The following is a 12,457-nucleotide window of genomic DNA, read 5'->3' as shown; positions in this document are numbered from 1 at the left end:
TGGCTGGTTATAAAATCAACTCAAGCAAATCAGTTGCCTTCCTATACTCAAAGGATAAACAGGCTGAGAAAGAAGTTAGGGAAATGACACCTTTCACAATAGCCACAAACAATATAAAGTATATTGGTGTAACTCTAACCAAACAAAAGATCTGTATGAGAAGAACTTCAGGTCTTTGAAGAAAGAAATTGAAGAAGACCTCAGAAAATGAAAAAATCTTCCGTGCTCGTGGATCGCCAGGATTAATATAGTGAAAATGGCCATCTTGTCAAAAGCAATATACAGATTCAATGCAATACCCATCAAAATCCCAACTTAGTTCTTCATAGAGTTAGAAAAAGCAATTCTCAAATTCATCTGGAATAACAAAAAAACTCAGGATAGCTAAAACTATTCTCAACAGTAAAAGAACTTCTGGGCGAATCAGTATCCTCGACCTCAAGCAATACTACAGAGCAATAGTGTTAAAAATTGCATGGTATTGGTACAGTGACAGGCAAGTAGACCAATGGAATAGAACTGAAGACCCAAAAAATGCATCCACACATCTATGGTCACTTGATCTTCAACAAAGGGGCTGAAAACATCCAGTGGGGAAAAGATAGCCTTTTCAACAAATGGTGCTGGTTCAACTGGAGGTCAGCATGCAGAAGAATTTGAATTGATCCATCCTTGTCTCCTGTACTAAGCTCAACTCCAAGTGGATCAAGGACCTCCGGGGCTTTTTCTAATACCTTGGCCTTCTGTGCTCTTGTGAATCCATGGAAACATGGCCTTTCCCACTCATGTCCCTGTTCATGAAATAACAACTCTGAGACTTAATTATATATGAATAAATTCCTAGGCTGTAAGCTTGGGCATGTTCTCTGACTAACTCGTAACTTAATTAACCCATTTATTCTATTCTATGAGTGCCCCACAGTGGGTTACCTCTTCTCAATTTCACGTGTCTGTCTCCTCAGGGTTCAGGGGGAATCTCTTGCGACTGACTCTGTCCCAGAATTCTCTACTGGAACTCCCACCTCCTATTTCCTGCCTCAGCTCATTGGCCCATCAACTTTTTATTGACAGGATGCACACAGTACAAAAGATTCTCTCTACATTGTTGCTCTCTATTTTATGTCAGGTTACCACAAATTGAGCATCTTACGAAGATAGATTGTTTCATAGATTTTAAATTCAATATGAGTCTCATTTAGCTAAAATCAAGGCTATTTGGGCCAGGAAAAATGTCTACTGCTTTGCTCTTTAAAACTTCTTGAGGATTTTCACAATTTTTGGGCTCATGGTTCTTCCTACATTTTCAAGCCAATGTTGGTAGATCTTGTGCTTTCATATTATATCATTCAGACCTTCTCTCTTGCCTCCATCTTTTACTTAAACCTTTTTTGGGGAGAGATTTAGTGCATGCATACTGTATTTACATCATTGCAATCAATCTCTTTCCTCCTCTGACTCTAGGGTCCCCCTCTCTCCTATTCCTTCTCAAAAATTCATGATATATTTTTAATTATTATTGCTAGATCTATGTATAGCATAGATATCATAGAACAGATCTATGTATCTGTGTATCATCTATCTATCTACATCTATCATCTCTATCTATTTACATATCTATCTATCTATCTATCTATCTATCTATCTATCTATCTATCTATATTCTGTCCCACCTCCAGCCTAATCAACTTCATGTTCTTGCTCTCTCAAAAATAAACAAAAATAAAAATAATGAAAAACCTTGACAAAATTCCAAGACAAAACAAGATGAAACAACAACAATAACAACAAACACACACACACACACACACACACACACACCACACACACACACACACACACACACACACACACACACACACACACACTATGGAGTTCATTTTGTGTTGGTCAACTACTCCTGGGCATGGAACCTGCCATGGAGTATTGCTGATATACCCACTGACATTCTGGCTACCCTCATAACATTTTTTCTGCTGTTCCATTAATGTAACTTACAGGTAGGTCTCTGTTTTAGGTTTTATGTGTTACTAGGTAATATTGATATTTACCTTTCCAGTCTGCATACTACAGTATATAGAATAACTTCTAGTTCCACAAATGTTTATTAGAAGGGGTGAAGGTACCACCTCCAGTTCTCCATTTTCAATGACGTAAGTAAATGTCGTATATAATAGAGTCTTATCATCATGTTGTGGAGAGCAGCCCATAGCCTTGAAAATAGCCTGCTGTATTAGGTGGGTCCATGGGATGCCTTTGGCCAATGACTCAACAGATGTGACATATTCCTGCCACTGGAGGTTTTAACTTAGATAAGTTGTCTAGTTTGGCACTTTATTTCTCATATGGTGATGTTTTGTGTTTTAATTTTTATCAGCTAGCCACTAAAGTGGTAATTATTTTTGACAGAGTCATAAGGTTTCTTAATTCACATTTGTGAAGAGGGGTACTTTCTGGGAAGGAGTACCATCATTCCTTTGCAACATGTTCATTTCATATGACATGTGTCATACCCGTACAAATAGCTACTGTGACAATACACAGGCAGACAGAAATTTAAATGAACATTTAATTGAAATATCAGATAATTTTATTTGTTTCACAAAACAGTACAGAAGTTGATGATTTTATATGAAAAATTGTAGTACCAGGGAATTATGTCAGTTCTTTTCTTCAGTATAATTCCCAGAAATCAGTCATATCCCTGAGAAGTATTGTATCATTAGAGTAATAAACAGCAAAAAAAGGATGAACAACTAGTTCTATTATAAACAACTAAACAATAAATAATCATTCTCCTGAGAAGGGGTAAAGAAAGTTTGCATTCCTGCTTGTAGCAGGAGCCAACCCACATTCTTCCCTGGCAGTTTCTTAACGACACAAGGGAAATGCAAAAGCCACAGTGGAAGGAGGAAACACCATGAAGAGTTTTCAGTATAAACTTTTCATCTCCTGGAAGTGAGGTGCCCAGTTTTCGGAGGAACCGCCAGACTGCTTTCCAGAGTGGTTGTACCAATTTGCAACCCCACCAGCAGTGGAGGAGTGTTCCTCTTTCTCCGCACCCTCTCCAACACCTGCTGTCTCCTGAATTTTTAATCTTAGCCATTCTGACTGGTGTAAGATGAAATCTTAGGGTTGTTTTGATTTGCATTTCCCTAATGACTAATGAAGTGGAGCATTTTTTAAGATGCTTCTCCGCCATCCGAAGTTCTTCAGGTGAGAATTCTTTGTTTAACTCTGTACCCCATTTTTTAATAGGGTTGTTCGGTTTTCTGGAGTCTAACTTCTTGACCAGAAGATCCTGCTATACCTCTCCTGGGCATATACCCAGAGGATTCCCCACCATGTAATAAGGATACATGCTCTACTATGTTCATAGCAGCCCTATTTATAATTGCCAGATGCTGGAAAGAACCCAGGTATCCCTCAACAGAAGAGTGGATACAAAAAATGTGGTATATCTACACAATGGAGTACTATTCAGCCATTAGAAACAATGAATTCATGAAATTCTTAGGCAAATGGATGGAGCTAGAGAACATCATACTAAGTGAGGTAACCCAGACTCAAAAGGTGAATCATGGTATGCACTCACTAATAAGTGGTTATTAACCTAGAAAACTGGAATACCCAAAACATAATCCACACATCAAATGAGATACAAGAAGAAAGCAGGAGTGGTCCCTGGTTCTGGAAAGACTCAGTGAAACAGTATTTGGCAAAACCAGAACGGGGAACTGGGAAGGGGTGGGAGGGAGGACAGGGGAAGAGAAGGGGGCTTACGGGACTTTCGGGGAGTGGGGGGGGGGCTAGAAAAGGGGAAATCATTTGAAATGTAAATAAATTATATCAAATAAAAAAAAAAACTTTTCATCTCATGGAAAAACTAGAGCAAAGCATACTAGTTAGACCCACAATAGCTTCCCTGATTTATGTTGTTTCTCTGATTATCTCTTGGTTCATGGCTTTTTTCATGTCTCAAATATGTGCCAATTAATGAAGACATGGAGTGGTTTATTTTTAATTTACCATAATGGAGCAGAAAATAACTGTTTCCTTTATACTAGAGACTTGTCTACTTTATGAAAGACACATTTAATTTTGATTTTTTGCCTTTAGATCTCCCACCATCATTTCAACATTAAGTTCATACCATCTAAAGTGATATCATGTCATCCTAGAATCAACTTAAAACCTTCTATAAATTTATCATTACAAAATGAATAATTGCTTTTATTTTTGATCTAGTACATTTATTGTTGAGAGCACATGATTCAATATTTTATGATTCATTTATTGCTTTCCTTCTTTTGTTTCCCAGATATGCTAAGTACATTTTTGAGTTCTTGTTTTGAAGTTCATCCTAGTTATTTTGTGTCAGTTTATTTATCTTTCCAACTAACTCCTGAAAATTCTAGGAAGCAGAGGTTATTTGCTATATATTTTATATTCTTTGTACTTTGCCTAATCCATGCAAATTTTAGATCACTTACAATTTCTCTGTATTCTTGTTGTAAGGATCTTGCTGAATATGCCTAGATGAGGATCCCAAATTTATTAGTTATTGGTCATCTATTGGTTATTATCTATCATTTAAAAATTATTTCTTTTGCTCATTTTTCCTCTTGCCTTTATTTTTGTGTAGGAACTTCCTAAACAGTGCCCTTCAGAAGAGGTAGTGCTCTCTTTCAGGGGTCCCCAAGTCCAGAGTTGAGGTTCTCTAGCTTTGTTGGTTAGTGCTGGGCTATGTGCATATATAGACTAATCACAGTGGACAAAGGTTGTCAATTCATGCTGGCTGAGTAGTAGAATGAATAGTTCTCTCCCAATGTATGTATGTATGTACGTATCTTTGTATGAAGTTTGGAGATAGAAAAACTATCTGTCCAAAAAAAAAAAAAGTTAGATGAGTTCTGTGCCCTCAGTGTGGGAAATGAACACCTGAAAGTCAAAATAAAGATGTTCAGGAAATACCTACTGATTGACTAATAGCTTTGTGGGAAAAAATAAGAAATGGTCAGAATATCACTTCCTAGTCACGGTTCGGGTAGGGATGATGGTACTATGACCTTTGACTTCGATTTCTCACTCATATATGGCAAGTATCAGAGGGCTGTTTCTCTTGAGGGTGAATGGTAATCTTTCAAACATCTAAATAGGATTTCAAACTTCAGTGGAAAAGTGAGCAGAATAGTAATCAAGTATCTCATGGGGTTTGTGATGACATTGTCACTGGATATTTTTTTTTTTTGGAAAAACTAAGTAGTGTCATTGACCAATTAAATCTCAAGTCATATGACTCTGCTTTAGATTTCTTCAATGAGTGCTATGGTGACTTTAAAGTTTTTATTCTCCCCACTTTTTGACATAGAGGAGATCAAAGGAGGCCTTGTAAATGCTCAGGCTGTGATTGTTTAAGATATGTACATTCGATTGACTGGCAGAATTTCTACTACCTATTTTGTGCACAGAGAAGTATGACAAGAGATATATGAAATGTAAGACCTTAAGTCATATATTGACTAGCTTGATTGAGACCCATTGGCAATGATTTTAATGGATATTACAGAAAATGAACAACAATATTAGAATTTCCATATAGGAAGTGTATAGAACACACGCAAAATCAAGAAGCTATTTAGCAGGCACTTGCTGCTTGATAATTAAAACCTTTTTTCAAATAGGAATCAAGTTCTTGTAGCATGTATGATTTTCATAGGCACCCCTAGTATCATATGGTCAAACTACACACTGGAGTTTAGATAAAAGCACATATAAATTTTTTATCATTTAAATTTTGTGTAGTGTTAAATATGCCTTTGTCATCTGGTTAAGCTTGTTTATTTATATATGGTAAAAGAACAAATGAGATATAAATGGAATCATGTGTTCTTTAGAAGTCAATGTTCTGAAACTTTTGAGAAAGGGTTCTGAAACTTCTATTTATTAAAAAAATACTAGAAAACCAGGTTTAGTGATGATTGCTTATGATCCTAAAATTTAGATAATAGTTGCAGTGGAATCAAGCGTTCAAGAGCATTCTCAAGCTTTATCCAACACAAAACAAAATGATCCCACTCCTAACCCTACTGCTTGGAACTATCTTAAGTTGGCTTTTATCTTTCTTTTTAGAACTGGAAGATAAGCAGAAACCTAAAGCTGATTCCTATCCAGACATTAGTGTGTTCCTACCAGTGCTTTGACCAGCGTGATCCTGATATCTTTGGAATTGCTGAAGACTAGAACAGGTGAGATAGTTGAATCTCATTGGACCAGTTGTGTGCTCTGCCCCAGGTCAGCACATGCCCCACTTATGATGTCGTTCTCTGTCTAGACACTTTCAAGTTATTAAGCAAAGAAAGATGAGTCACTCAATTATAAAACTTATACTATAAGTACTGCAGTCTGCATCTAGATGGTTTTGTTTTTAGATGCTTTAGTTCCCTCCTATTGGCTTAAAACATGTAAAATCGTGAAAACCTTCTATCCCTTTATGAGTTCAATCCCCTTTAAAAACACCCGAAGATGAATTTAATGGAGAAACATGTTTCATTGAAGAGCATTTCACAGTTGAAAGATAGATACTCATTTGATCTAGGTAGCTATACTGTATTTGCAGGATTTTCTTTGAGCCCCTAATATCTGTTGATAAGATAAAGAATCTTCATTCAGCTTGAAAAATGAGTGGAAGGCTGGAAAGTTAATGACAGTAACTCCCAATACCATTATTCTTTACAGAGTTTGAAATGTATTTTTTCAAATACATTTTGAAAAAGCTGATTCCTATCCAGACATCAGTGTGTTCCTACCAGTGCTTTGACCAGCGTGATCCTGGTCAGTTCCTGGAAGAGGAACTGATCAGTTCATTTCACTGAAATGAAAGTGTGAATCATTTCTTTTGAGGAAAGAAACAGAGAAAACTAGGAAAAGAACTTATGAGAATATATGTTTCATTTTGCCTAAACTAATGGTTCTTAAAGTATGATTTTCATTCAGTGCTATCCAGAAAATGGTCTGGCCCTATCCTAGGATGAGTGAAGCAGAAACTGGAAGCACTGCTGGGGCGTTTCTGTGGCTGCCCTACAATGAATGATTTGTCCTCTTGAATGATTTGTCTATGTGTTCAAGTTTGAGAACCATAAAGAAGTCTAGCTTGTAAGAAAGTTAATCATAATTTTATATTTAAACTCAGCTAAAAATGCATTACTTCATGTGACTATTTGATGGTTCTCTTGCTAGAGGGCCAAGTGGAGCTTCTTCTATAATTGTCCCACTGGTGCTGTCCTTGTAAAGACTTAATAGATTCAATTCAGGGCACTTCTTTATGCATCAAAGTTACCCCTGGCATAATTGCGATCTATGGAGTGTAGCAAAGGCTCTCCATTCCAAAGAATAAGTCCCAGGTTCCACTCAAACAGTTACTTCAAGGTAACTTTAAAAGGCTCCATTAAACAAGAATGTCCCTTAAACAAAAATAAACAACTGGGACCAACACCAAGCTCACTAAACATGAGTCAGTAAAACACTGTGTGTGCCTGTTGAGAGAAAAATTACATAAGTAAATTGTATTTGATTAGGGAAGTACTTTTTATCTAGTTTATATTGTATAAACATGGTTTGTTTATCATTTGAATCGTATGACTTTAACCATAATCCACTCCTCATCTTGTTCCTGAATAGAAAATTCTACTCACCCATCCATCTCTACACTTCAATAGGCAGTTCTGGTATTTTCTTGAAGTTCATGTGATGTACAGGTGGACTTGGGCTCCGTCTCTCTGTCCTTGATGCTATGTTTAATTCGTAGGTGAAGGTCACTGCAGTCTGGCTTCTCTTCACCATTCCACAGCAACTACTTTCCCAAGGTCATTGCCTACTTCTTTCTCACCACCCTTCTGATTTCCCTACTTCTCTCAGAGGTCGCTCCTCCGCAGATTTGGTCTCCACTAAGCAGCTGTTAAACTGGAGTCACAGCCTGAGATCAATCTGTATTCCCTATGCATTTTAATAGAGTTCTTTTCTGTGTTCTTCATTAAACAAACCAACAAAGAAGCAAACAAACAAAATGGCGTTCTGTGAAACTCCTAGGCAGGTAGCATTCTCTTCCCTCCAGGCCCCTTCTGTTCAATGAGTAACTCCATCCACTTCTGCCCATTCAGTTCCTTTCACTCATCATACCCCACCATCAGTGAGTGTCTGACTCAGCCTGTGTCGTCACCTTTGACCTATAGTTCCAAGTTTTCAAATTTCAACATACATAAAAAAGAATGGAAGTTTTATACAGACTGTTCTTTTCCTATTAATTCATGTATTAAACAATTATTTGCTGAGTGGCTGATATCTACTGGGTACAATAGTTTTCTGCTACTAAATCTGTAATAATGGGATCTTTGCTCTCATAGATATTTCTTTTTAATAGAGGCATTCGAGAAACAATTTGCAAACAATATGCTAAATAAAATAGGATTTTAAAGATATAGAAAAATTAGAATAATATTTATGTGGGAATATTTATCACCCATCTAGAAGGAGTAAAGCAGAGAGCCCTATAGGCATCATAAGTAACAACTGGTTGGTTGAGGATATGGAAGGCTAAGAGCCCAGCCCAGAATCTACTGGAAAGCATCAAATGACTGATATCATTGTTTTGACTTCATAGCTTTGTCATCATTGTTTAGACATAAGCGTTCCGATATCCAGATATGCAGTGCTGCTGAATATATAATCAGGTATCACCTGTCCCCAGGGGAACAACATTAGGAAAGGATGCATCTGAGCCTATCCCATGGGGCTACCCAAGGCTTTGAATCATTTATTAAATCAGGAACTTCTTCCTCTACATGGGTGTGATGCATGTGAGGGTGATGTATTTTCCTGACAGTTGTAATACATCTAAAATGCTGCTGGGATTTAAAACACTGCAAAATGTTTTTCTTTTCTAACAGTTATGGCTATCCTTTATCTAAAGTCAAAGCAACTGGAACATGAAAAAAATTGCAAATGATTCATTTTCCTCTTTGTTTCTCTCATGGACGGTCTCTAGGATTTCCATTTTCACTTATATTTACCTTAGAAGGAGAATAAAAATGAGAAGGAAGTCTCCTTCATTGTTTATTTTAAACTCTTTTTTTGGGGCAATGCTTTCAATTTATTTCAACTGCATGGCAAGAAAGCTGAGAAGAAAGATCTTCCTGGAATCACAATCTTTCTCTTTTCCTTTCCTTTCCTTTCCTTTCCTTTCCTTTCCTTTCCTTTCCTTTCCTTTCCTTTCCTTTCCTTTCCTTTCCTTTCCTTTCCTTTCCTTTCCTTTCCTTTCTTCTTTTCTTTATTTTTAATTGGATATTTTCTTTATTTACATGTCAAATGTTATCCCCTTTCCCAGTCCTGCCCCCATAATCTCCCATCTTATCCCTCCTCACCCTGCTTCTATGAGGGTGTTACCCTACCCACCCACCCACTCCTGCCTCCCTACCCTGGCATTCCCCTACACTGGGGCATTGCTTCAAGCAGAAGTGTATTTTTAGAATCATTAATGAATTGTGAAGAGGTCTGTAGTGACTAGACTTAATTCAAGTAGCACCTCTGATTCTTATTTTGTGTGCATACTTGTATGCATAACTTGACATGAGTTTTCCTTAGTTAACTGGCCAATCCTTTCCTTTTCTTATCTTTGTTTTCCTACCCTAACCCTATTTCTTCTTCTTTGCACTCTTTCATCACACAGTCTCAACATCCTTAGGCTGTGACTGCAGTAATTGTCCAAAATTTCTAGTTATGATCAACATTTCTAGCAAGTTTACAAAATGGTATAAGATTATTTAGAAGTCAAAAATCCAACTAATTTGATGAAGGTATTATTGTTTTTTATAATCAAAGCAATAAATCTTTAAAGGAACAAGCAGTTTGGAAAATTCTAGGTTAAAACATTATCTTGTGGACTAATATATTTATGAAACTGGAGATTTCATTTTAAACAAAAGAAATTTTAGAAAATGGATTTTCACCATTAATATAGCTTCTAAAAGCCATAAAATAATATTGCAAATATTCTTGGTATGTTTTCTTAAAATAGCTCTTTGTATGGCTCTTGTCTAGCTTATTTTTCTGTGAGAAAAGTAAATGGGCAGAAGTTGCTTGGTCTTGCTAAATAACTGTTTGTTTCTTGGTTCTGAGAAACTCCCAGGGCAGCTTAGTCCTCAAACCCACCACGGGAACACTCGGAGCCTTCTCAGGCCACAGGGCTCTCTGTTGTATAAGGCTCAAGTTCAAAAAAGTAATCTTGGGACTCCTATGGCTGTCCTGTCACTAAGGGATCAGTGAAGGGCCACTGAGGGAGTAGAACACATTAGCACACACCACGTTGAGCTGCAAGAGGAGAGTGGTCTCCCGAGAACCTCTGCAAACTCAGGTGAAGGATAAGAATAAGACAAAGTATGTGTGACCAGCCAGAGTCACCACAGGCTTGTTTCACAAGGGCTTCTTAAGGGACATTCTGTTTTATTCCTGTGAGTGCGTAAATGTTTGGGGGAAAGGAAGAAACAAGACAGGAAATGGGAATCCTGAGACTTTGGGTGGCAGGCATCCACCTAGGAAAGTTAGACAAACTGTTCTTCTGTTTATTGTAATTAAAATAAAAACCTATGATTTCTTTCTGAACTGAGGAAATTAGCAGTTGCTTGTACTCGTTCTATTAATATATATTGAAGACAAAACTGGATTTATGGTGGTTTAAAATTGTTCAATTAAAATGCGTCCGTCGAGTAATACTGGCCTAAGGAAGAAGGTACACTACAAAGATATCTTCTGAAATGCTTCTATTTTGTGCCAACAGTTATACCTCCATGAAATATTTATTGTTACCTCCCATAGGGAAGACATTATCCTGACTTGAATGTGGATGGAGTCTCAGTGAACTGCTAGCTGCTTGGAGAGTGCTTTGCACTAAGTCACAATAGCTCTTCTCTGCTCAAAACCAAGAATTCCTCTCTTGGGTCTCCTGGCTAGCATTTATCAGTGTACATGTTTTAGGATACACTATACCTTGCCAGGAGGAGCTAGTGCAGTCGGAGCTAGTGGACAAGTGAGCTTCCTGGAGATGGCCCACCATTTTGCATCACTGTGATGAGTGAATCCTGGACAGGCAGGCACAGCCCCAGGCCCTAGGGCCTTAATCTCCATTTTGCTTCTTGCTGCTAATGTGTTTTCTCATAGTTGTCATTGTTGTATTCCTAATTTTTTTAGTGTGATAGGCAAAGAAAGATCCTTTCTGTCTATTGTCTATTATCAATCCTTTATTGGGTGTTAGCCCTCTGTTGGGTAAATTTCCTTCAGATCAGCATGAAGATGAATAAATTAAAGAATAAGGTTATATAGATGAATCAATGATTTTATAGAATTCCTGATTTGGCTTAAATAATTTTATGAAGTTAAGACAGTTGAAAGTTTACAATTAGAATCAAAAGTAGAATGTGCCTCCTCCTTGTAGAATAGTAAAGGCCACATAGGTTAGAAGAGGAGTTCAATGACCTTCTGTATGTTCCAAGCACACAAATTACTCAAAGAATAATAAGCTTGAAACAAATTTATGAAGAGGAAAGCATTCATTCTAGGTTAGGTTCAGGGAGGAGACCACAGGTTCAGTGTGCAAGGTCACAAACAAGGAGTGGGTGATTCTATTACATAAAAACTATTACGTTGAACTTATAATGAGCTTATGGAATAAAAGGTAGATAAAATTACTGCTCTGAAGGTATAATCAACAATCCTGGTCTAACTCCCTATTGTGTAGCATTTTTATCTGTTTTTGAATTAGGTAATGCTTCCTCTTATATAGACAGCCTTGTCTTAGAGGATATAAATGTGTTAAAGAAAAAAACATTTTTTTTTTTTGTTTTTTCAAGACAGTGTTTCTCTGTATAGCCCTGGCTGTTCTGGAACTCACTCTGTAGACAAGGCTGGCCTTGAACTTAGAAATCCACCTGCCTCTGCCTCCCAAGTGCTGGGATTAAAGGCGTGCGCCACCACCGCCCGGCCAGGAAAAGGCAAATATATTAGAGTGTGCTTATTAGAGCTTTGCTCTATCCACCAAATGTATGTATGTGTGTGTGTGTGTGTGTGTATGTGTATGTGTGTGTATGTATATGATGTGTAAACTTGTTGGAGGCAGCTCATCGGAGTTTACTTTATCCACACAATGTGTGTGTATGTGTGTGTGTGTGTGTGGTGTATGTGTGTGTGAATGTGTGTCTGTCTGTATATATGACTGTCTGTATGCACATATGTATATATGTATGTATGGAAGTATGTTTTATGTATATGTGTGAAATTGCTGGGAGCCTGCATTGATTCATTCACTCAGTTTGTGTGTGTGTGTATGTGTGTGTGTGTGTGATTTTTCTTTCTTTGATTTGCTTTCTTGGTGGGTCCCAAAGAGTTTAAAGAGCTCAGAGTCTCTTGCTGG

General features: G+C 37.3%; 1 protein-coding gene across 1 annotated transcript in view; it reads left to right on the top strand.

Annotated features, from left to right (window-relative positions):
- The window catches only part of Lrrc69 (leucine rich repeat containing 69), a 118,028-nt gene that overhangs the window by 90,577 nt on the left and 14,994 nt on the right, over positions 1-12,457 (top strand). Inside the window, exon 8 of the mRNA XM_052175433.1 lies at positions 6,130-6,245. Within this exon, the coding sequence (XP_052031393.1) occupies positions 6,130-6,240 (111 nt within the window). The 3' untranslated portion in view covers positions 6,241-6,245. The remainder of the gene's footprint in view (positions 1-6,129; positions 6,246-12,457) is intronic.

Source organism: Apodemus sylvaticus, chromosome 3 (assembly GCF_947179515.1).
Source record: "Apodemus sylvaticus chromosome 3, mApoSyl1.1, whole genome shotgun sequence".
In the NCBI taxonomy this organism is placed as follows: domain Eukaryota; kingdom Metazoa; phylum Chordata; class Mammalia; order Rodentia; family Muridae; genus Apodemus; species Apodemus sylvaticus.
This window is presented reverse-complemented; position numbering and strand designations above follow the sequence as displayed.